The sequence below is a fragment of the Anguilla rostrata genome, chromosome 5 (genome assembly GCF_018555375.3).
Source record: "Anguilla rostrata isolate EN2019 chromosome 5, ASM1855537v3, whole genome shotgun sequence".
Taxonomy (NCBI): Eukaryota; Metazoa; Chordata; class Actinopteri; order Anguilliformes; family Anguillidae; genus Anguilla; species Anguilla rostrata.
Genome location: NC_057937.1, coordinates 25,358,700 through 25,385,876, shown reverse-complemented (window position 1 = coordinate 25,385,876; position 27,177 = coordinate 25,358,700). Strand labels below are relative to the sequence as shown.

At 39.0% G+C, this 27,177-nt stretch overlaps 2 protein-coding genes across 2 annotated transcripts in view; both read left to right on the top strand.

The window, feature by feature from the left end:
- kcnj11l (potassium inwardly rectifying channel subfamily J member 11, like) overlaps positions 1 to 26,001 on the top strand; it is a 129,213-nt gene extending 103,212 nt beyond the window's left edge. Inside the window, exons 4-6 of the mRNA XM_064335668.1 lie at positions 9,923 to 10,192; positions 10,540 to 10,747; positions 23,897 to 26,001. Coding sequence (XP_064191738.1) covers positions 9,923 to 10,192; positions 10,540 to 10,747; positions 23,897 to 24,336 — 918 coding nt within the window. The 3' untranslated portion in view covers positions 24,337 to 26,001. The remainder of the gene's footprint in view (positions 1 to 9,922; positions 10,193 to 10,539; positions 10,748 to 23,896) is intronic.
- Positions 1 to 27,177, top strand: part of gtf2h1 (general transcription factor IIH, polypeptide 1) — a 284,403-nt gene that overhangs the window by 224,160 nt on the left and 33,066 nt on the right. The gene's annotated exons all lie outside the window — the stretch shown is intronic.

The following is a 27,177-nucleotide window of genomic DNA, read 5'->3' as shown; positions in this document are numbered from 1 at the left end:
CTTCACTTGGCTACCGTACAAAACCTTAATATCAGCAAACGCCACGGTTCTACATTCATGTTACCTCGCCCTGTTCTCTATCTAGCCACATAGGCTACACGCAATTACTACGTATGTACGTTCTGCAACTCCGCATTAAAACATTACATTTAACATCATGATTCACTCATAAGTATAACTACTAGCACTGAACATGAGAAAAACACATTCGTGCAATAGATTACATTACATTACAGGCAAATAATATGTGCAATGTTATTTAACCCTCCACTTCAACAACTAATGTTCAATACCGACTGTTATATGGACGGAGTGTGGCACAGTGGGTAAGGAACTGGGCTTGTAACCGAAAGGTCGCCGGTTCGATTCTCGGGTAAGGACACTGCCGTTGTACCCTTGAGCAAGGTACTTAACCTGCATTGCTTCAGTATATATATCCAGCTGTATAAATGGATACAATGTAAAATGCTATGTAAAAAAGTTGTGTAAGTCGCTCTGGATAAGAGTGTCTGCTAAATGCCTGTAATGTAAATGTAATGTTATATATACCATTTGATAAGGAATATAAGCTCGCTCATGGTCACTCCATTTACTTCGCACTATACTCCGTGATCATGTCAACCTTCACCTACATGCCCATTCTGCTAAAAACATATTGTTTCAACTACGGAATTTCGTAATTTCATTTTAATTTCTCTCACACTGTTGTTATTCTCTCATATGCAAAGCCTGCTGGGACATATGCGTCTGCTCCTATTCTCCACTATCATGTTTTTCGGTTCTAGTTTAGCAAAACAGCGAAGAGGACTCCTACCTGCAGATAAGCCTATCAAAATGCCTTATAAACCTTACAAACACTAAAAGTGCATCTCCACGAAATAACAGACAATGGAGCAGGACAGAAGGATAAACCTTACAAACACTAAAAGTGCATCTCATAAAAAACACGTTTTCAACGTACAAAAATGCCAAGTTACTAAAAAGTATTGATATCAAAATGACGCCAAGTTACGATACTACAAACAATATAGGCTATCTTGCTTCACCGAAATGACATAAGATGTATCTCAAAGCAATGCTACCCAATATTTCCTCAGTTCTTTCAAGTCACTTGGCCCTGTGTATAAGCATGCACTACATGAACAGGCCAAACATATGTGTGGATGGCTCTCTCACAGTCAAGATTGATTGAATAGGTGTGTGTATGTCCAATTTGTATTGGTATGTAGGCCTATGTATTTTGCTGCCCAGGCTTTCTGTTGCGTGAATGATAGTATGTTTATTGGTACAAGTGTGTTCGTGAATGTGAATGTAAGATGCTGCCAGGGAAATGTCCCCATGCGGATAAAGAAGTTCTCTATGTATGTATGTACAATATGTGTTTTACATGCAGTATTTATTGTACGTAGCAAATATACAATAACTTGCACATGTACTCAAATTCAGTTCAAAAGCAAGTATAAACATGTTTTCTGGAGAAATGTGCTTCCTGTCGTTGCTCAGCAGCAGTTCTGTACATTAATGAATTTATAGATTAATTTCAATGTACAATGTTCAATGTGTTCCATGAGGCAATTCGAAATATTTGTCTCTTTGATCTGACAGAAAGTTTGCATGACATTGTGAAATGGTAAGATAAGAAAACACAGGGCCAAGTGACTTGAAAGAACTGAGGAAATATTGGGTAGCATTGCTTTGAGATACATCTTATGTCATTTCGGTGAGGCAAGATAGCCTATATTGTTTGTAGTATCGTAACTTGGCGTCATTTTGATATCAATACTTTTTAGTAACTTGGCATTTTTGTACGTTGAAAACGTGTTTTTTATGAGATAACGTTTACAGCGGCGACAGGTGAGCTGAAAATTGGTGGGGCGCAAAACTTTCCTTTAAACTAATCATTAGTAATTTTTACTTTATTATCAAACGTTCGGACTAATCAAATGGCAAGTAGCCTAACACACAGCGTCTTCATACCGTGTTAGGGTGATTAAATCATAAATTCAATTTATCCGTTTAAAATCCGTTTTAATCACCAAGTAGCTAGTCTACACTGGATTGCAGCCACTGGAAATGCTATTAGCCAGATTCATCTGTCCCAATTCCACTGATGGACCATTTTCTAAGTGACGTAATATTGTCTGTGTGTACTTGGACCCTGTATTGCTACTTACAGCTATATTTTACCTTACATTTACTGTTACTGTTATCCTATTGCTGCGTATTTATTTGTATGTTCGACTATAACAATAATCACCAATTTTGTGCTTTTGGAAAGTGCTTTGAACACACTGTATGAAAAGGATTGTATTATTATTATTATTATTATTATTATTATTAGGTAGAGTGGTGCAGCGGATAGCACTGTTGCCTCACAGCAAGAATGTCCAGTGAAGACATTTCTGTGTGCAGCTTACTTGTTCTCCTCATGTCAGCATGGGTTTCCTCTGGGTATTCTGGTTTCCTCCCACTTACAGCATAGGCTAAAAGGAGATCTAAATTACTCGTAGGTATGAGTGTCTGTGTGCTTTGCGATGGATTGGCGGCCTGTCCAGGGTGTATTCGTGCCTCTTGCCCAATGCATGCTGGGATAGGCTCCGCCCCCCCCATGTCTCTGACAGGAATAAGCGGTTAGATAATGGATGGATTTATTAAATGTATTTAGACAGGGACAGTGCACAACAAAACATAAGTCTCAAATATAGTGGCAAGCAGTTATGTTGAGACCGGGGGAGGATGTGTAGAAGTAATAATGTGAAATGTCTGTTTAAATGCTAGAAGTACAAAAAATCAATTTTTGGAACTTGAGGCTGCTATGAATAGTGGGGGCTATGACATAGTTGGGATTACAGTGACATGGCTTGGGGAGGAGGATGAGGATGAATATAATATAGACGGGTAGAAACTCATTAGGAGGGATATGTCCAGTAAGAGAGGTGGGGTGTAGCTCTGTATGTAAAAGAAAATTTAAATGTGCAGAAAATTCCAGAAATTGACTAGCTCATGCCTCGTGAGAATATAAAATAGGGTAACATGAAAAGGGCATTACGGTAGACTTGTGTTGCATGCTGCCAGCTTCAGACAGTAGTGTGAATTCAATGCTCTTTGGAAACATGAAACAAGCTTGTCAGGAATATGAGACTATTATTATGGGTGACTTCAATTACCCTGCCATTAATTGGGAATTGATGACAGGACAAGGAAAAAATGAGGATTGATTATGGAAAACTATCTACAGTTCAGGTCAGAAAATATGTTGTACATGGGAACACACAAACAATGATGAAATGTTTTTTTTTTAGTCAATAGAGGAAATGAACGTGCCATGCATTCAAAAATGGCTTCTTCAGTTGTAGACTGGTTAGAATGTGTCTGTTACCCTATTTAAACATAATGAACTGAAAATTAATTTTGAATGTCATAATTGATGCATTTATACCAAGTATAAATGTTTTTATATGGCCATTTTTTGTTGTTGTAAATGTTAGGGATCATTTCTGAATTTCACGTTATTTCATGGGTGTTACTACCTTGTACCTATTCTGTAGAAAAATATATGTTATGGGATGGAATTAAAATTTTGTTACGGGAAAAAAAAAGAAAAATTGAGGAAGAATTTTTAAATATTATACATGACTTTTTTGACACAGTATGTCAGTCAGCCTACAAGAGGGAAATCACTTCTGGATCTGGTGCTATGTAATGATTCTGACAGAATTTGTAGCATAGAGGTAATCGATCCACTTGGGACTAGCAATCATTCTGCAGTTATATTTGATGTTTTTTGGCAAATTAATGAGACCTCCTCTACCGCCAGAATTAAAAATTTTAGACAAGCTGGTTTCAATAAGATACAAGCAAATTTAAGTAATATTGACTGGGTGCAACTTCTTGACTGCAAGATTGTGATTGAGAAGTCGGGCAGGTTCAAAGAAGTTATTCTTGAGGCACGATGTAAATTTATTCCGAAGGTAAGGAAAAGTAAGTTGAAGAAGTGGCCTCCCCAGTGGATGAACAAAGCCATATGGGAGAGTTTGAGAAAAAAAAAACAATGAGATTGTGAGTGGGCGGCGTGGTTGTGGTGCCGGCTGCAGGCGGATAGGGGTGGTGGTTTAGCCGAAAGGTAGTCACAGTTGTGGGCAGTTATGTTTTGATTGATTATAACCTTTATCTATGCTGCTTACAGTGAAACTGGGAAGCTTTCACAATGGATGCACACGGTGACAGACAGAAACAGCCACATCAACAGCAACAGCAATAGTATCACCATCAGCACCAGCTACAGCTATGGCTACAGTAGCGATATCTACAGCAAATGTGCCAGTGTTCTGTTGTGAACAAATAAACCATGTGCATCTTCCAGCTCCATACCCATGTGGTTCTGTGGGACTTAGTACAAAGATATATAATAATGACAGCCCTGAGAGTAATAAGAGTATTGTAATATGTGTGCTAAAGTTACAAAAGAATTACAGCAAGCCAAAAGGTTCTTTGAAAGGCAAATTTCCCAAAATGCTAAAAGTAATTCTAAATTGTTTTTTAAAATACTGAAGTAGGAAAAGGAAAGTGAAGGAGGATATCAGGTGCAGCAGGAATGAAGGAGCATTGCTTTATAAGAATAAAGATATTGCTAATGCCTTAAATTGTTATTTTGTTGAGGGTTTAACTAAAGAAGAGGTTACTAATACACTGGGAGGCATATTCAGGACTCAGAATGCCTTGCAGATATTGACATCCACAGATAGTGCCACCACCATCATCAAAACACCAAATGAGGGAATATCTTTTGGAATAATGTTGTTCCATCCCTCTGGTAGTTCCAGAGACTTGCAACGCACATTGAAGGTGTGGGTAGTCGTTGCCCAACACCTTACTAAGACACTTTATGTTGTTTTTTTACACTTTGTGTAAAAACATTTATACATTACATGATAAAAAGTATGCGGACACCTGACATCCAACATCTCATCCACAATTATGTCCATTAATATGGAGTTAGTCCACCCTTTGCTGCTATGTCAACCTCCACTCTTCTGGGAAGACTTTAAACTAGATGTTGCATCATTGCTGCAGGGATTTGCTTCCATTCAGCCAAAAGAGTATTAATGAGGTTGGGCACTGATTGGGCATTTAGGCTTGGCTTGCAGTCGGCCTTCCAATTGATCCCAAAGGTGTTGGATGGGGTTGAGGTCAGAGCTTTGTGCAGGCCAGTCAAGCCCTTCCACACCGTTCTCGACTAAAACCTTTATATATAGACATTGCTGTGTGCCTGCAGGCATTGTCGTACAGAAACAGGCTGCCTTCCCCAAACTGTAGGGGAAGAACAGAATCATCTAGAATGTGTTTGTATGCTGTAGAATTGTAGAAGATTTGTCTTCACTGGAGCTAAGGCGCCTTTAACTTTTCAAAAACCCTTTATTTAACATAACTTTAAACAAAGGGCATTAGAAATACAAAATAAAGAAACAACCCATGCTGATAACCTTATATCCCACCCAATTGAGCTACCCCCAAACAACACCAACCCCCATACCACCGACAACATAACCAGAACATTAAAAAAGCAAGGAAAGAAACAAAACAAAAACAAAAAACAAAGACCCAAATAAACAAACCAAAGAATATAGAAAAAGTATCAATCCTTGCTTAACACATAGTTACTAATTCTCCTTCCCACACTTTGCAGAGCACTCCATTTATAGCCTATTTGTCTTTAAATTCCATCAGATTGTCATTCATTTTGTAAAAGGCAAACTCCAGTTTCAGCTGAGCAATAATCAGTAGAACACAATCCTGAGTCACTTGCTGTTGCATCATCCCTTTGTGGCTCTTATAAATGGCCAGTTTTGTCTGACCATAAATAAAATTATTGTCGGTATTTCCTGGTATTTTAGTGTTTGTGAGGTAGGAGTCCTCTTCGCTGTTTTGCTAAGCTTAGATCAGTCAGCTTACGTGAGAATTGTAAGTAGTAGAACCAAAAAACTTGATAGTGGAGAATAGGAGCAGACGCATATGTCCCAGCAAGCTTTGCATATGATAAAATAACAATAGTACGAGAGAAATTTGGAGAGATGATGAAATTGAGTAGTTGAAACAATATGTTTTTAGCAGAATTGGCATGTAGGTGAAGGTTGACATGATCACAGACTATAGTGCAAAGTAAATGAAGTGACCATGAGAGAGCAGATTTTCCTTATCGAACGGTATCAGATGATATAAAGCATCAACCCTTAAAGTAACGTAAAAGTGGTAGATAAAGTAACGTGGGATAATATATAGGAAATGTAATGCACTGCTTTTCTCATGTTCTGTACTAGTAGTTATAATTATGATGGAGTCATGATTTTAAATGTAATGTTTTAATGGGGAGTTGCAGACCATACATATGTAGTAATTGTTTCTATGAGGCTTGATAGAGAACAGGGCGAGGTAACATGAATGTAGAAACGTGGCGTTTGCTGATAAGAACGGTTTCTACAGTAGCCAAATGTAGAAGTGGCACAGTGGTGAACTGGTGTAAGTTTTTAAGAAAATCAATACATTTGCCATCATGACATGCATATGGGTGGCCGTGAGTGACTTTTGGTAAAGTAAATATAAGCGTAAGAAAATGTTAGTGTAAAATGTGAAAATATTTACCTGAGGGCGAGGCGGGATTCGATCTTTCACCTCTGGCTTTCCAGTGTGTAAGTTTGGCAGTACGCCACCACGACATAACTAAATTTCATGAAATTACATGGTCAAACCTGTCCGTGGTTTTCAAGAAGAACACAGGACAGGAAGCACAGCTGAGCTCCGGTTGAATCCATATGGCCTGGCGATATTGTTGGTGGTTAAGTGAACGTGCAGATGGTATGTCAAAATGCAGTGTATACGTTCGGTGAACGGTGGATATGTGTGGTGAAAAAGCAATAATTGAGAAGTAATCAACAATTATTAGTGAGGGAAAAAGCAGGTTAAAGAAACTTGTTCCTGGCTGGGCTTGAACCGAGTACCCCATATTCCATAGCTTGTAACCTTGACCACTAGCTGTTAAGACTGGAAATGTTCCAGACTAAAAAGTTATGGGTGTTTTGCGTGTGTATGCAAGATTTTGATTGGCTCGTGTAGGTGAAGGATTGACTGGTGTCGGTAAAATGTCCAATGGGGAGACATTTTGTTTGTGGGATAGGCAGCAGGAGAAATAAGAAAATGCAAAATCCCCTTATTTTGGGGCTTTATTTTGTGGACATGTGAAGTCATTTAAGAATTCTGTCTGTTGAAATGGGGTCAGAATGTACAGAATTTAATGTTTTTAAGGGCTGAGTGTCTGTGGCTATTCTGGTTATTTCTGTGGGGAACCCTGAAAAGTTCCAAACTCTGGGTGCTGTATAGGTATGGGGCATGCCGCCCCGCCAAGGTGTAACTTGGCGTAATGGCATACCTGCCATCCCAATAAAAGAATATTCCACCATCAGAAAAATGTCGGCAATGTTCTAGCTTTACAGTAAAACAAATGAAGCATAACACATGACTGAGCCATCTATGAATGCTTACACTACAGTATGTGAAATTCCCACATTAGAGAATAGTGCAAACCTCTTGAAAGGCATTCATTGTGAGTGGTATGAATTCTAAAAAAGCAAACCGCTACTACCCACTATGCTAACAATGCCCCATGCTAACAGCTAGGCCTACTAGTTAGCCCCCAATACAGATATGCTGAACATTACTAGCAAAGGTTCACAGTTGTTGTGTCTTACGACCAATGCGAATATAAAAATATAAAAAATATGACACAATGTAAATAATTGAAATGTTACAAGCAGTAATATGTTCATCTTTTTATGTATATTTGTATGTATCCTCCCTAAACCTCATGCTTCTGCACCCTCATCTGACCCACTCCACAGTGTACAAACCAAGTGGTTTTTGTGTGTAGCTGATGTAAATGCCTACCCCTGCTTTCTAATTGCATATTTATTTCTCAAACAATAAGTTATTCATAATATATGATTAGATAATAAATGACCACTGAATCTTGAAAGCCATCTTTACATGTAAAACCAATGGAAAGATTATATATTCCATATTTAGTCACAGATATTCATAGTGGAATGACATGGTATAATTACACAAAAATTCCTCATTTATTTTATTATTCAGTGAGCAGCATTTTTTGCCACTGTATTGGCATACCTCTGGGTTATTGTTGGCTTTATCTTATTGCTATGATGGAATACAAATTGTCGGTGGTGAAATAATTGTTTTTGAACTTCCAGATAGATGCTATTGTCCAATATGCCACACTAGTTGTAGTTAAATGGGCAAACTACATGACAATGGCAACTCTGTATTTGGCATAGTTGTTGCATCTTCTACCAATAAAGCTAGGACACAGCTTTATTGTTTCTACTCATAGTTTCTTGGTGGTTACTGGGGTTTGTAAAGCAATAATAATTGTCAAAGTGAAATGTTCACACCAATTTGCAGGAAATCTCATAACTAGGGGCACCAGTTTGTTTCTTTCCATTGACCTGTAGGAATTACATTACATTACAGGCATTTAGCAGACGCTCTTATCCAGAGCGACTTACACAACTTTTACATAGAATTTATACATTGCATCCATTTATACAGCTGGATATATACTGAAGCAATTCCAGTTAAGTACCTTGCTCAAGAGTACAACAGCAGTGTCCTTACCCGGGAATCGAACCTGCGACCTTTCGGTTACAAGCCCAGTTCCTTACTCACTGTGCTACACGCCGTCCTAAAGTTGTATTTCAATAGTTAGGCAGTCCAATCCACAGTGAAGTGCCTAATCATACAGTTGAGTTTCTAATTGAGGCATTTATTAAAGCAATTAGCAGTATCCACCTGGTACACTGCATAACGACAGGTAGAATTCATTTTGCTCATTATGCAATTTAATGATTAATTGTGCAGAGAAGATAATAATAGTCTGACATTTAAACACTAGAGCGGCAACTGGACATCATTCGGAAATTTTACAGATGCATTCTTAAGTGTAAATATTCCACTAGAAAAAAAGTGAACAATCCCAAATAGTGTTTTTATAAACAAACATGTAATTAATGGGGGAGAGGGCAGTGATTCAGTCAGCTTGACAGCTTCAATAGAAGTATGTGCTGCATAAAATAAAAATTTAGGAACTGTTTGAAACTACTGACAGCTGTGGTCATGGACGAATCAACAGGTGGTACAGATAATTGTGCTTCAAGGAAAATCGATCACAACCAATCTGAAAGTTTTCCTTGTTGATACAGTTTATCTAGCAAGAAATGCTTATTGGATTATTACATTAAGTTTCAAAATGTGACTGAATTTGTGTTTGACAATGCAGGTCATATGTTAAAAGCATATAAAGACAACCTTAAAAGCTTGTGGTCAAATCCAGTGCATTTAACTTGCAATGCCCAGATTGTATAACTCTAGTGAGTAGCATTTGGTGAACTAATTTCCCTAAAGTTGACCAACTTGCGGCCAGAATGTGGTTAAGAATGTTTTAGAACATTTTTCAAGACAGAAAATGTGTTACGTGGAGCATATTTGGAGCAAATTACAGAGCCATGTTCCTCTCTGTCAATAAAACTCCCCCCTGAACTGTGTAGCCACTTTTCTTGTTTTAGAATTTGCTTGACAAAGAGGCAATCGTGACCTTTAGCTGGAAGACCTTTAGCTTTGTTTTTTCAGAAGTACCACATGAAAAAACAAAGGAAAAAAAACTGTTTATCAGGTTTACTCACATGCGTACCAGGTTTACTCACAACACACATTTCCAATTTTCAATCATGTGTACTATTTTCCATTTTTTGTGCACAATTAACTGCAAATATCTGTCATTAAGAAACATGGCATCTTAATTGGCTCAAAAAGTACGGTGTTTAATACTGAAGTACTGCTGTACTGTGTCTTCAAGGTAACAATTGGGTTTGGGGGACGGATGGTAACAGAAGAATGCCCCCTGGCAATCATGGTACTCATCATTCAGAACATCCTGGGCCTGATCATTAATGCTGTGATGCTGGGCTGTGTCTTCATGAAGACAGCACAAGCCAATCGTCGTGCCGAGACCCTAATTTTTTCCCGCAGCGCTGTCATTGCTCCCCGAAATGGCCGGCCTACCTTCATGTTCCGTGTGGGAGACCTGAGAAAGAGCATGATCATTTCTGCAACTGTGCAGCTCCAGGTAAGATGAAGGTGAGGGGTGATGGAGGCAGGTTTGGTGATGCAGGTGAGGGGGTGGTGTAGACAGATTGGGCAGGTGCAGGTGAGGGAGTAGTGGAGGCAGGTTGGAGGATGGAGGTGAGGGAGTTAGGGGTGCAGGTGAGGGAGTGTGGAGTCTGCATGGGTAGTACAACAAAATAATATAGTCATTGTCTGTGGGTTTATGGGCAATCATAACACCGAATGGGAACCACCAACCTTCACTCAAACAGAGAGTCAGGTAGAATTCTCATGGTGGCCTTCTCCATGTCATGTCATTTTCCATATAGTGATGGTCAAGGGAGAGTGACTGTGGCCTTCCTCTGGCAGGTAATTCGCCGTACAGTGACGATAGAGGGTGAGGTGATCCCAGTCTCCCAGCTGGACATCCAGGTGGAGAACCCACTGCGCAGCAATGGAATCTTCCTTGTGTCACCCCTCATAATCAGCCACACTATTGAACGAGGCAGCCCCCTTTATGAGCTCTCTGCCCAGTCACTGGCCACCACTGACCTGGAGATCATTGTCATTCTGGAGGGTAAGGAGAAGCTTCAGCCGCAACTAGCCAACCATGTGTACTCTCAAACAAAGTCTCAGCTAGTACCTCAACTGTCCATACTATCAAAAATTACTAACACAATAATAAATAATAGCACAATAAACATATACCATTTCAAAAAGATGAATTCAGTTATCTAAACAAGCATTTGAATGTGATATGACATAGTACTCAACTGACTGAACATAAAGCAGGGGTAATTCCATGCCAACTTGCCATGGAAAGTTTATTGCCTCATCCTCTTTGAGGCATTTTCTCTGATTCATGTGATTATTCATCTGAATTATTATTATTATTATTATTAAGAATGTGGACAGCCTTAGATTTTTTTTTGCATTATTAGGACAAGGAGAAAGAAGAGATCTTAACAGATAGAGAGGGGATCATAGCTGAGAGGATGCCATAGCAAGGGATTGAACCCCCAACCATGTGATGCGACTCAAATATGGCTTCAGATTTGGCTGCCCTACAGACTGCACTACTCATTTAGCCACAACGCTATTCTTTTTTATTATGCCTCCAGGACGGCACAGCCATGGCCGGAGGCATTATGTTCTCGGGTTGTCCGTCCGTCCTTCTGTCTGTCCGTTCGTCCCGATACTCGTGAACACAATATCTCAGGAACGCCTTGAGGGAATTTCTTCAAATTTGGCACAAACGTCCACTTGGACTCAAGGATGAACTGATTAGATTTTGGTAGACAAAGGTCAAAGGTCAAGGTCACTGTGACCTCACGTCAGTCCCATTCTCTCGTGAATGCGATATCTCAGGAACGCCTTGAGGGACTTTCTTCAAATTTGGCACAGATGTCCACTTGGACTCAATGATGAACTGATTAGATTTTGGAGGTCAAAGGTCAAGGTCACTGTGACCTCACAAAACATGTTTTTGGCCATAACTCAAGAATTCATCCGCTAATTATGACAAAGTTTCACACAAATGTCTAATAGGATAAAATGATGAAGTAATGACATTTTATATCCAAACTGGCTACTGGTTGGCGGAGGCATACAACCGCAAGGTGGGATTTCTAGTTTAAACTTTTACCTGTGATCTGGCTAATGTTAAACACAGTGGAGAAAGGGACCTTGACCAGATAAAAATGAGTTCAGGTTAGATACTGTTAGAAGCTGTGATGATGTGTAGTGTACTACAAATTGCAATTGTAATTTTATTACATTCATTTAGTAGGCATTGTTAAACAAATGCTATTACATTGTTAAATGAATGTAATAGCAGACACTGTTATCTGGAACAACTTACAGTATAGGAGAAACAGAAGTGCATGCAGCTGATTTAAATGAGCAATAGTGCCAGGCTTAGTTAACATGCACACACCAGTGAGTAAGAGTGAACTAGTGTGTTTATTCAGATGATTACAGAATTAAGAATTAAGAGAATTCATGAATTACAGAATTATGTCCAATAAATAGTGGGAAAAATAATGTGCACCAGCCCTGAGAAAGAGTATTCCATCCTTGTTTTAGTATGTACATTATTTATTGAAGCACCAACAGATATATTCTCCTTAAAGGGGCACTTCACCCAAAAATTAAATGAATGTATGTTTCCACTTAACTAGAGTAATATCTATCCATCCAGATAGTTTCGCAGACTTTTGTGGCACTCAGTGTGCTGAAAATTTAAATTTGAAAACCTCAACAGATAGTGCTTTGGGTTGGTGGAAACATACCTTAATTTAGGTTTTGGGTGAACTGCCCCTTTAATGTCGATTTACTGCCTCCAATTGAAGTCCTACCACCATGGGGGTTTCAAAGAGTTCAGTGATACTCTAGAACAGAGGAGAGCGCAGATTCAGAATCTCCTGATCAAAAAACATGGCAGCGACAGTGACTGCAGCACTAAACACAGAAAACAACAATGGTTTGGTAGAGCAGCATGAACTTCAACTACAGACAGTTCTGTGACTTCTATGACAGATGGACGCCCATGATTTCAAAGTCGCTTTAGTTCATTTAACTCTGCAAAAAGAAAAAAAAGAAAAGAAAAAAGTAGGCTTGTGCAGTTTGGTTTAACCAGTGGCATAAGGTGTGTAAGCCAAGACAGGTGTAGTTATTGCCACACCACCAAGAATATGAAATATTGATAGTTGAATGCCGTAATATAAATCTACTATAATTCCTCTTGTTCATTTCAGTGTTCAGTGAGCAGCGTTTTTCACAGCTGTACTGGCATACATTCGGCTATTGTTGGCTTTATCTTGTTGCTATGACAGAATACAAATTTTTAGTGGTGAAAGAATGTTTTTATCAATGCTCAGATAGACACTATTGTCCAGTGTGTCATGGGTGGGGGGTGTAGTTGCAGATGAGCCTGCAGGGAGGGGGTGCTTGATAAATGGAGGACAGGCGTAACAACGGTGGTGCTTAGAAACTCAGTCTTCAGCATAGTTGTCCTGAATCGTTTTCTAATAAAGCTAGAACACAGAGTTTGTGTTTTGAACTCATATTTTGGTTGCAGGAGCACTGAAAGCATGAGTTGAACAATCTCATGATGTCGATGTTATGGCCACTGGGGGATTGCCCCAACAAGTTAAAATGCTTTGGTCACACAGTGCAGACAATGTCTTTTTAGTCCCTCTGAAACCAGGTTAGAATGCAAGCTAGCGTTATGCTAGATTCTGAGGGTACCTAGCTAATATTAAAATTCATCAGGGTTTAAGCTCAAAATGGTCTAAGGGCATGCTTATTATTCTGGCTAGCTAGGTAACTAATGATTAAATTATACTCAAAACAGCGGTTGACTATAAACGCAATCGGAACAAAATGCGTTCCATATGAGTTAAATATGAAGTGCCTCTTCTGCTGTCCAAATAAGGGACAATTCCATATTTTGTGGGATGGTTGACAACCCTAAATCAAGCTATAGGCTACAGTAAATTGAACTGTGATTCCATGAAAGAATGACATTGCTGTTTAACTGATTTAGAGTGTTGGATTTTGTAGCACATTGATTTTAGAACAGTTAAAAGTATAGTATATATTAGAGCTGCCGAGGTATCGATTTTTTCCTTACCGCAGAAATTAGCGAAGCCATTCAAACCGTTGCGGTAACCGCCATAAAAAAATAATAATTTAAACCTCAGATGTTATAAATTAATTGGTTCCTAAATATACTTTTCGAATGCATTTATTGCTGTAGTAGTCTATTCTTTATAGCCTCTATAGTATACATGTCTATTTTTATTCCAGTGTTGTCATTAAGAGGCCGACTTTGCAGTAGGAATATTGGTTAGTATTCGGCAGGCACATCATTTGGCAAGCACGCATTCGTTATTGAAACACAGACAACAGAATAGGCTACTGAACATTGTTTATTGACAGTAACACGCTTGCAAGAACAAAGAACAAATTGTTCTTGAAACTAAATGTGCAAATAACAACAGAAACAGTCGATAGGCCATTACACGTTTATTAAGGCTTTGCACTGCAAATAAATTAAAATCCTAAAGCGCACGTTCGTTGCGGCAATTTCTTGAATAAAGGCCATTCATTTGTTTTTAAATGAAATAAAGTTAAATAAATTAAATTAAAAGCCATTTCCGCTTTTATTTTCTCACTTTTAGCCGCTATATAGGCTACATGGAAAAACCATTTGAATGCCTTGAACATAGCTTTTAAATGAACGTAAGGCCACTTCTTTGCATTGCAAAGTTAAGAAATAAATAAAAATTCTAAAGTGCATCCTGCGCACGTTCGTTGGGGCAATTGCTTGGATAAAAAAATAATAATGAAATAATAGAAGGCCTAATAAATGAAAGGCCAGGTTTCCCCTTTGGTTAGCGTATACTCTCTCCCCCGCTCTCTCGAAAGGCATTTGAAGTGACTCTTCCTATTGCGACTTGGTATTCCTAGCAAGAAAAACCAACATATTAACCCTGTCGGGTTTCAGAGATGCCCTCAATGGAGTGACGATATTTCAGATCACATAACTTTTACAAGCATAAATTGGAACATAAACAACAGGCCTAAAATAAACTGGAAAAAACAAAACCCAGCGGTGAAGCGGTGATCAGCTTGACTCTGCGGTGGATGTGACGTGATTGCATTACCGCAGAATGACGTTGTGGATATCTGAAATGACAATTGTGGATAGGAAGAATGTCATTGTGGATATCTGAAATGTTCTTTTTGACTAGGACGAATTGAATTACGGATATCTGCAATATATATCCAGTCTAGCAATTAAATGTTAAATCGGCCACTTATACTTTTTAAGGATTTTTAGATATCTTAAATTTAGTTTTGACTAGTACAATCAAAGTCGTAGATATCTTGAAATACAATTTCTACTAGTAAGAGTGTTATTGTGTATATCTTTAATTACCATTCTGACTAGTGAAAATATGATTTTGACTAGGAGAAATGCTATTATGGATATCTAAAATGTAATTACAGATAGGAGTGTGGTTCGATTAAATGTTAAAACGGCTAGTCATACTCGCCACGCTTCTCCCATCTCCCTCTCGTGAGCAGCCAGCATGCTGGGAAGTCTTCCGTATACCCTTGGCTATTGGCTGTGGGAGGAAGAAGACGCTCTGGAGGCTACGTGATTAGTGGTGGTCTAAGAAGGCCGCATACTAGGAGACACACGCACAATGAACCGATCCTGCAGAATAAATCCCACGAGGCAAGCGGCCTGCAACAAGGGTTAAGCAGCTTGCCTTGGAACTGAAGAAAAGGGCGAACAACTTCCCCTTTTTGACATCATACTGTAGCAGCCAATAATGTAATAACTACCGTTAATGTAATAACTGCCAATAACGTAATAATTTTTCCGTTCTTAATGTAATAAAAGTTGCTAACGTAATAACTTACCAATAATGTAATAAAATTTCTGAACCAATAACATAATAACTTTTTGCACATAATGTAATAAGTTATTAGATTTTTGACTAGTTATTGCATTATTAGCTGGGTTTAAAAAAAAAAATCATTAAAAATGTAATAATAGGAGCCGATAATGTAATAATATACTTGTATCACTATGTATAAGTTTTATTTATTATCAAGTGTCAGACTTCCATAAAACTTAGGCCTACCCTTACTGTTGCTTCTTTCAAATAGCTGCTCAAAAGCCAGGCCAATCCTGACCCCTGAATCTTAGTCCTAACTCTGAGAAAACACACACACACACACACATACTCTCTCTCTCTCTAGGGATTAATTGTTTGTGTAACTTGATGGTTAGACTTATCCCCAGCCCTGCCTTGTACTCCTTTGCCATTTGAGTACCAAATTAAGTGGGAGCACACATGTTTGCAAACACAGACAATTACTCTTATGTTGTATAATATGAAATCTATACCTCTTTGAAGATGCTGTGTTCTCAAATAAATATCATCTTTAATCAAGTGTATTTAAATAACTTCTTCAACCAAACTGGCACTATTATACCTTGTGCTCAACTTTCAACCTCTTAATGCAAAATTCTAAACTGTAAAATATAGTATATAACATGACCTACAAAGATAACTTTGGTAACACATCTTTCAGTTTTATCATAATAATAAAGGATGGTTTACCATCCCTTTTTTTAAAGAAATAAACATTCTCTTGATACACATTACATTTACAGTATCTATACCAATTGGTCCCAGCATCATGTTTTGTCTCAGAAAACAATACGTTTCATTTTTTCAACAGAACTATTTTGTTAAATATTTTTTGCCCAAACTAATATAAAAGTAGTACTGATAATTCTTTTAACAACATGTATTTTGCACTCCAAATTAGGAAGTATCGATAAGAGTATTGATAAGTATTGGTATTGATAGGCAGTATCAATAGTGGTATTGGTATTGATAAAATCCTAGCCATGCCCATCCCTAGTTGTAGAAACTAACTAACTCACTAACAGGTGCAGTTTTCTCATGACATGGCTTGCCATTGTGCCCCTTTCTCTCTTGTTTTAAGCACTTCTTTCATGGTGACTTGACTTGTGACTTGCTTGACCTGAGCAATGACTTGACTTGTCTTGCTTGACGTTTACTAGTGACTCGACTTGACTTGCTTGAGTCTAAACACAGTGACATGGGACTTGCTTGAGACTTGAAGGTTAAGACTTGAGACTTGCTTGTGACTTGCACAAGTGTGATTTACTCCCACCTCTGCCTCACTGTCAGGTGAAAAGAAGCAGTTGGTGACTCTACATGTATCAGAGGCGTGTGGTAGTCTACACCCTCCCCAGACCAACAGAGGATAGCGCATCGACCAGGACCGTGATACACATAGAGAATTGGTATAACGACTAAAATTGGAGAAAATTGAAAAAATAAAAAATAATGAACTATAGATATCATTTGCTTCGGTTTTAGACTCTTTGTTGAGCTTGTCATGACTGTATTCAAATAGCCAGGGATGTCAATAGGGCAAGGATTCTGATTTGGTAATACATTTTTATGTAACCTTTCAGGAGTCAGGTTTGGTATATATACATAGAGAGAGAGAGTGCTGAATAGCTATAATAGTGTGGTTGAAACAGTTTGCTTGAAAAAGTTATTTAAATACATTTAATTAAAGATGACATTTTTCATGAAAAGAAATGGTGGTCTTTGTATTCGTGGACAAAGCATCTTCAAAGAGGTATAGATTTCATATTATATGACATAAGAGTAATTGTCTGTGTTTGCAAACATATGTGCTTGCACTTCATTTGATACTCAAATGGTTAAGGAGTAGAAGGCAGGGCTGGAGATAAGTCTAACCAAGCACCACAAACAAATAAATAGTCATAATTCCTAGAGAGAGAGTAGGTGTGTGTGTGTGTGCGCGTGTGGTCAGGTTTTTGAGCAGCTATTTGAAAGAGGAAACAAGGGTAAGTGTCATGGAATTGTGACACTTTATAGCCAATAAATAAAACTTAAAGCGATATAAGTATATTATTACATTATCGGCTTCTTTTATTACATTTTTTATGATTTTTTAAAAACCCAGCTAATAATGTAATAACCAGCCAATAATGTAATAACTTATTACATTATATGCAAAAAGTTATTACGTTATTGGTTCAGAAAATGTATTACATTATTGGTCAGTTATTACATTATCGACTTTTATTACATTAAGAACGGAAAAATTATTACGTTATTGGCAGTTATTACATTAACGGTAGTTATTACATTATTGGCTGCTACACATACTCCTATGGATTTTGCACTGGAAACCAGACAGCATTCCAGCAACAAAGGCAATCCAAAGGACTCAAGTAAGGCTGTAACTCTGGGAATATAGCATAATTTAGCAACGGACTGAATGTAGAAACATTGAATTGTTGTGTTTTAATGGTTAAAAATGGGTCATTGCTCGTCTTCTGCCATGGTCTGAATGCACATTTCTTCAGACTATATCTGGACTTACTGTCACTACTCTGCAGGACACTCTCAATCTAGGATTGCTATTATCATTTGAATCCTTCTAATTTGTTTCTGTAGCACCTTCATGTTACACTTGTATCTTTATCCAGCACTTATCTTGATATCTCGTTATCTTGATATTGTAGCTCATTGTCATGCCTCCTAGTTTGACCTAGCCCAGTGGTCTCCAACCCTGGTCCTAAAGAGCTACAGGGTCTACTGGTTTTTGTTTTCACCTTAAAATCAGCACCCAATTGAGACCCAAGACACCAGGGGTCTCATTTATTAAAATGTTCTTAGATTTATACTTGAACTTAGTCTTAAGATCATTTCTGACGGTGTGCTTATGTTCGATTCATAAAAGACACTGAGAATAAAAAACCTTGCTTAGGCAGGTTCTAAGAAGCCCATTTGTAACTTACGCACCTGTGATCTATAAATCTCAAATTAACTTAAAATTGATGGCACCTGAACGTGCCTTACAATCAGCAGTTTCCCCTTATATAATGCTAGCACAAATGAGGGTTTAGTCAGGAATAACCATGGACCAAAACTGAAAAGCAAACTTTTTGGAAGAAGAGTCATGGTGATGGTAGAGGAGATTGAAGACAGGCAACAAGTATTATTTGGTGGACTAAATAGTGGGTTGGCAAACTATTTAATTGATAATTCCTATCAAATTGTTCATAAAGCTAATGCAAATTTCACCACAGGCTTGGTCGCATATGCGTCCCAAACTGCAATACCCCTACATAACCAGCAGGAAAATCACTTATCTCAAGTCTAGACTTTGCGTAGAGATAAGATCATTTCCATCTCAAAGTAAGGTTTTATAAGTAACTACTTATATGTGGTTTTCTGCGTGAGGCATACTTAAGATCAAAATTGATCGTAAGTCTGTTTTATAAGTAAGGACCCAGGTGAGTTGAGTTAACTGTGTAATCAACTGCTCTAATTGATTCATGAAGTGCAGAGTCACCATGGAAACCAGCAGACCCTGTAGCTCTCCAGGACTAGGGTTGGAGACCACTGACCTAGCCTATGCTTACTGTGTGAACTGGACCTAATAAATGGCAAGCCATTTAGGCTTTTATTCAACTTATTTTTGATATCAAGAATTCAATTTTAACTTGTTATTCAAATTGTTGATATTAAAAATTACATTTGAACTACTTATAATTCAAATTCTTGATATCAACAATTCAATTTTAACTAGTATTAATTTTAATTCTTTATCAACAATTCATTTTGAACTTATTAAAATAAGATTTTCTGATATCAAGAATTACATTTGAACTATTTAAAATTGGAATCAATCGAATTTAAACTAGTTCTAATGTTAATAAGCTTAATTTACATGTATCTATGAAGGAGGAGTAACATGTGCATGATTTTATTAAAGGACCAAGCCTCAAGAGGGAAAAACACAGAAAAATTATTCTATGATAACCTCAGGACAATGGAACAACGTTCAAGAAATTGTGGAGTTGAATTATGGTTATACCTTTTGCCTATAATTATAACTTTTAAATGCAGGGCTGAACATGCAAATAGGCGACATGCTTGTCAATCAAGACTACACTCATTAATATCTCAACCGTTAATTTCGCAGCTGTTATGTACTAACAAGTTGCTATATTGAAACTACAGCATAAAAGTCGCTCTGGATAAGAGCGTCTGCTAAATGCCTGTAATGTAATGTAACAATGGTTGTTGCGTGCAGGCAAGCTAGTATGGAAACTAGAGTGGCGGTTGCCAGAATGCGACTATTGTCGCAGTATGAAAAAAGCTGCTTCTATCCTCCTAGTGGGTTCTAGGTAAAAAAATAAAAAATGAAACCAACAAAGGTAAAATAAATTAACAAAACCCAACAGCTTTTCAACAAACTTCCCATTCAGACTTGCTCTCTATGAAGGCTATGCGCTCCCCAGTCTCAGATACCTACTGGGAAAAGAGTGCTCACTTTCAAACCTTGGACTGGTTTGTAATGTTATCCAGGTGTGTGTGCTTACTTAACCAGTAGGTATGGTCCTCTGATTGCCCCGATTGTTCCTCACAAACCGAGCCTTGCCACACTAGTGAACTGCACAGGGAGTGGGAAGTTGGCTTAGCAGAAATCCAGTACCCACACATTTGGGGCTCAATAACACATCAAGACAACACTTTTTTACATACGATCATACAAAATAAGACTCATTCATGAATTAAGTACCAGATATAATGAGAGTATTACTAGTTTACTGAATGAAATGAAAAATGCTGCCGAACCCAAGCTGCAAGGAGTTTGCATACAGTCCTATAAAACACAAAGTTTACCTCATAGGTGAATCACACTTCTCAATTATGGTTACAGGAAAACTAGCTAAGATGCTTGAACCAGGTGTGAACCAGGTGTGAACTTGACAGCCACAGCAGTTGGTGGCTGCTGTCGAGCTGGGGGCGGGGGGTGGTCGCTTGGTAAAATCCTTCTTACATTACATTATTACGAAATGTTCTGTTGCCATTTCAATTAAAATTTATACCGCGAGTTCCGTGATAGGGGATGAATACCGTTATTACGAAAATAACATTATTTACCTTATATAAACATTGGATTGTGTGCCCGCCCCCCCCCCCCCCCCCCCCCTTGTGGTCATGTGGCCCCCCCAGCGGGTGTGGCCCTAAACAACCGTATAGACAGTTTATGCCACGGGCCAGCCCTGGGTAACCCTTCTGACTTTGGGTATTTTCCAGTCAGCATGAATGCTTTCTTGTAACGGAACTATGATTGGGTTGTTTACAACAAACAACAAATTCAGGACTCTCTTGGCGTAACATGGAAAACATTGCATATTTTATTTACACCTCCACGCTAAAGGATATTCACATGGTAGAATAATGACTATGTATTGCGAAGATTTAAGAAAAAAATATGTTATGGTAACAAAATATGTTGATAAAATTCATTTAAATAAATGTGTGACTAATATTGTATCATGTATACAGACTGTAAACTTTTAAAACCTTTAAAGAATGTAATGCTTGTAAGTAAATAAACAAAAGCATTGAAGTCAAATCCATGTCATTTTTATTATAACAAATTAAAATGACTTTTTTGTCACAATGTATCATTTATGGTTGGAAATACACTTAAAATAGAACACTAATTAGTAAGCCGTCTTTGTAGACTTTGAAGAAGGGGGTCTAGCTGTCAGCACAGGAGATACTGTTTTGTCTGTTAAGCAGCTTGTAGCACCTTTTGTAAGCAAGTCTATTGTACGGCGCACATTGCGGTTAGTTAGGTATTAGGGCACGTTGAGATCGGCCATGACTTGCATAAATTCCAACTAATGTACGAGTCTGCAATCTTGCTCATCTTATGGGGTGCTGTAATGTTGTTAATCAAATCTAGAATGTGCGAACCCACAATAGTTCTTCCGCAAAATAAGTTCCCCAAGAGCATTCCAGTATTAAATATCAGGATATTTAGACATTTTGTCCACCATATATTCGGTGTTTCTCTTACTTCTGGGTGATACACTTTTAGCCACGTCAGCTTTAAGGTCAGTCTCTTTGTTCATGTCACTCACCACTTTCACAGGCATCTTTAAAGTTAAAGTGTTGGTTTCATTTTCACCCTGTTTCACAAGAGCCGATAACCTCTGAAGAGCCACCGTGTACAATTTAGCTTTCTCATATGTATCCACATCAGTCCTTGATAATATCCCATGTATAGCACTGTCCATTTCATTTTCACCGGTCCGTCTGATGGGTTCCGGGGCTGACAAAAGATTCCTCAGTTTATACAGCTGGCTTTGAGGCACTAAAAACATCTTTTGAGCATGCTCCATGGTAGTCTATTTGCTTTGTATAAGCTTACCTGGCTGTTAAGAAACAAACACAAACAGATTAATTCATCTATTTGGACGTTACAACTCACGTCAAGGCGAGTTACGAAGTTGCTTGTGCGTCAATGTTAACACACAGTCTTTTTTCATTAATAAAACCCCATGCTTCATCTGAGGATTACCATTAGAAATATGTTTCCTTAATTAACATTAGTAAATTCAGAAAAAACGGGGGATTTTCATTTGCTGTTAGAAGTATTTCGCACCTCATGCTGACCTTGGTTTTAACTGTAGCCGACTCGATTAAGTTATGAATGTAATCGAATCGGTTAATGACTAGACGGTAGACATGTCAAAGCTGTTTGAAGTAAAATTTCAAAGTGCTAAGCTAAATATTTTCAAAATAAATGAGAAAAATCCAAAAACTGTTACATTTATGGTGACTCTCCCCTGACAATGTCTCCTCTCATGAATGGCCATTCTGATCTTGTTCTGGAAGGAAGTTAAGAAAAACTTAATAAAAAAAAAAAAACGCAATTACCTTTGCAGCAATGGTCACCAGCCATGATAAATCAGCTCTAGCAGGTCATAGGCCTATACATAAATTTCCATTCTCTCCTCCCACATTTTTTGCGTTCTAACTTCAGAACTCTCTAAAATACCATATATATACATTAACCCAAACATGCAAATTTTAGAGATGCTGCATTTCTCATTTTACCAGTGCAAACCTCCGTTGCGGCACTTTAGCAAATATGGAGAAATGCTATTTATCCTATGGCCCTAAAGTGGTTAATTTGTTTACTACAAAGTTAACCATTAATAAGCAGCAATATCTTTTCTGACCATTGCAGTGGCAGTTAAGCCATGCCTGTAATTATAATGTCAGGAGTCCCTTCACTCCTGTGCAGATTTCTCAGTCCATGAATTCGTGTTTTTACTGTTTTGTTGTGGCCTTAATACACAATGCTGTTTTAATGATTGTTTGAGTATGTCTTAAAATCGGTTAATTATTATTACATGATTAATGGGCGCCGGCAATTGATTAAAATTATTTCATGAAATTTGCATCCCTAGTACAAACAGTATACACTCACCGGCCACTTCATTAGGTGACAGGAGTGGCACCCGGTGTGGTCTTCTGCTGCTGTAGCCCATCTGCTTCAGGGTTCGACGTGTTTTGCGTTCAGAGATGCTCTTCTGCATACCTCGGTTGTAACGAGTGGTTATTTGAGTTACTGTTGCCTTTCTATCAGCTCAAACCAGTCTGGCCATTCTCCTCTGACCTCTGCCATCAACAAGGCATTTTCGCCCAGAGAACTGCCGCTCACTGGATATTTTCTCTTTTTCGGACCATTCTCTGTAAACCCTAGAGATGGTTGTGTGTGAAAATCCCAGTAGATCAGCAGTTTCTGAAATACTCAAACCAGCCCGTCTGGCACCAACAACCATGCCACGTTCAAAGTCACTTAAATCACCTTTCTTCCCCATTCTGATGCTCCGTTTGAACTTCAGCAGATCATCTTGACCATGTCTACATGCCTAAATGCATTGAGTTGCTGCCACGTGATTGACTGATTAGATATTTGCGAGCAGATATTTGCGAGCAGTTGAACAGGTGTACCTATTGAAGTGGCCGGTGAGTGTATAATAAAGGGCTTAAAATACAACCCTGTAGCGATCCAGTTCTTAAGACTAACTTATCAGACAACTTGTCACAATCCTGATTGTCTGTGGTCTAAATGTTAAAAAGCTAAATAATAATCTAATTTAAAGTTATTACAACAGTGAACAGGAATTGTGAGTTGTATGACCCTAGCTATGTTGATTTGTTTCAATCAACAATTGTTCTTGATCACAATTTAATGTAAATGTGTCTTTTTCTGTAATGTTGATTCACTGATTGGCTAATTGGTGTATTGACAGGTGTGGTAGAAACGACAGGCATCACTATGCAGGCACGTACCTCTTACACATCAGAAGAGATCCTCTGGGGCCATCGTTTTGTGTCCATCATGGCAGAAGAAGATGGCTGCTATACCGTGGACTACTCCAAATTTGGGAATACCGTTCCAGTGCACATGTCATGGCTCAGTGCCAAGGAGCTTGACCAAACCCAGGGCATTCAGGAGGAGATTGCTACAGATGGAGTGCATCAGGGCTGGGGATTAGTACGAGCTGGCAGGGGTGGATACAGGAGAGGAGGGAGGGCCTGCCACAGCTCCACCTCTCAACCTTGGTACACCCACTCAGAGAACAAGTTGGAGCTTGAGGGGAAGATGAAGGAAGGGAAGAAGAAAACTGTCCAACTAGAGGAGATTGGGAGAAAAACTCAGGATACGGAGTCAGTGGAGGCTATTAACTGAGGGGGGAGGAATTAGAGAGGTTGTCACATTGGAGGGAATGAGAGTGATTCTTCATCTTTTGACTAATTTCTTTCTCTTGCTTTCCACTTGCTCTGGGATTTTTCGTTAGAATGTTTTTTCAGTGTCATTATTGTGTTTTGTATTCTCATTTTGTGTGTGAAATGCGATACTGCACATAATCTAGACAGTTTATACTCTTTCATCATGTATGTGATATTTTTACTGAACAAAAATATAAATGTAACACTTATTTTTGCAGCCATTTTAATGCGTTTAAATAACACCGCCAAGATTTGTTCTATGTGCACAAAGATCTTATTTCTCTCAAATTTTGTCCACAAATTTGTTTATATCACTGTTAGCTAGCATTTGTCCGGATAATCCATCTCCTGCACAGGTGTGGCATATCAAGATGCTGATTAAAAGCCATGAACACTTCACAGGTGTTCCCTAAAATGTTGAGTTTTTTGTTGTTCAACACCATGTCTCAGATGCCTCAAGAGTTAAGAGATTGTGAAATTGGCATGTTAACTGCAGGAATGTCCTGTAGAGCCGTTGCCAGAGTAATGGGTGTTAGTTTCTCCACCATAAACTGCCTCCAGCGTAGTTTCAGAGATTTTGGAAGTTCATCCAACAGGCCTCATAACCGCAGACCACGTATAACCACGCCAGCCGAGGACCACCACATCCGACTTCACCTGTGGGATGGTCTGAGGCCAGCCACAGGGACACCTGATGAAACAGTTGGTTTACACAACCGTAGAATTTCTGCACAAACTCAGAAATTGCCTCAGGGAAGATCATCTGTGTGCTCAACGTCCTCACTGGGGTCTTGATTTTTCTGCAGTTCGGCATCACAATCGACGTGAGTGGACAAGAGCTTACCTTCGATGGCCACTGGCACGCTGGAGAATGGTCCTCTTCACTGATGAATCATGGTTTCAGCTATACAGGGCAGATGGCAGGCAGCGTGTATGGCGTTGGGTGGGTGAGCGGTTTTCTGATGTCAACATTGTTAACAGAGTGGCCCATAGTGGTGGTGGGGTGTTGATATGGGCAGGCATATCCTATGGGCAGAGAACTCAAGTGCATTTTATCCATGGCAATTTGAATGCGCAGAGGTATCGTGATGAGATCCTGAGGCCCATTGCTGTGCCATTCATACACCGCCATCACCTCATGTTTCAGCATGACAATGCACAGTCCCATGTTGCAAGGATCTGTACACAATTTTTCGAAGTTGAAAATGTCCCAGTACTTCCATGGCCTGCATACTCACCAGACATATCACCCATTGAGCATGTTTGGGATGCTTTGGACCAGCGCATACGACAGCGTGTTCCAGTTCCCACCAATATCAAACAACTTCGTACGGCTATTGAAGAGAAGTGGGACAATATTCCACAGGCTACAATCAACAATTTGATCAATTCAATGCAACGGAGATGTGTTGCGCTGCATGAGGCAAATGGTGGTCACACAAGATACTGATCGGTATTCTGTTCATTTCATGGTATCTTCTTTTTTGGGGAATCTGTGACTAACAAATGCATATCTGTATCCCCAATCACATGAAATCAATAGATAAGTGCTTAATGAATTTATTTCAGTTGACTGATTTATGTTTATTACCTTTGAACTCAATAAAATCTTCGAAATTGATAAGTGTTGCATTTATATTTTTGTTCAGTGTACATAAAGCCAACCTGTTGAAGTTTTAGTAAGAGCTTTCATTTTGCATAGTGCCCTGTGATCAACATTTGGGGTAAGTGTTACAGGGTGTCTTGTTGCAACTGCTTAGTCAACTGCTCCACCCTGTGGTTCAATTGTGTATGACAGTTAGTAACCGGAAGAGCCACAGCTGCATGTGTCTGTCTGGGTTTTTGTGCTGCATGAATGAATACAGGAGTCATGACACAATCTGGCTAGTGTCTTTATTCACCAACATGCAACATGGTGTCAGATAGACAAGGACCCGAAAGTGAGCTTAGTGTAGCTTGTCATTAACGCGATGCACGTTTTATTTGTATTGATCGGACAAGTCTTGTTTACTGTTCACATATAGCTAGCTAGCTAGCTAGCTCGAGCATTGCGACAAGAAGATGCCGTCAACCATTCCGCCTCCAGAGCCTATGAAGATGACTGGTAACTTGAGCAGCAACTGGGCAAGTTTTCGAGCAGAGTTTGAGGATTACTTATTGGCAACCGGACTCTGTGAGAAAGAAGCAGATGTGCAAGCAGCGATGCTCAGGAGGCTGATGGGGAACAAATGTCGCCACATTTACAAGCACAACCTGGGTCTCACTCGAGCTCAACAGGAAGACGTAGCGGCCATAATGGCGGCGCTCGGATGATACTTCACGCCTGCTAAGAATGTCATATTCGAAAGGTATGTCTTTGGCAATCTTAAACAAGAAGAGGGGAGACTATTGATGCGTTTGTCACAAGACTGAGAGAAAAGCAGCACCGTGAATATGGGAACTTAAGAGACCAACACATAAGAGATAAGCTTGTCCTTGATATGACTGATGAGGGTGCGAGACGCCACCTGCTTAGGGAAAAAGAGCTCACATTGACAGCTGCAGTTGAGATTTGCCGTGCCGCTGAGATTATGGGCAATAAATTGAAAGCTATGGACAGCTCTAGGCCCAGGGAAAGCCTTAATGTGGCAGAGGGTCAGCTGCAAGGATGGTGGCCTACCAGCAGGCCATTTGAGTCAACTAGCAAACCTGCCTAGAGCATGCAAGTACTGTGGCACTCAACACACGTGGGCGAGACCAGTGCCCTGCTTTCGGAAAGTCGTGCCGCACCGCTAACCACTTCACTAAAGTGTGCATGAAA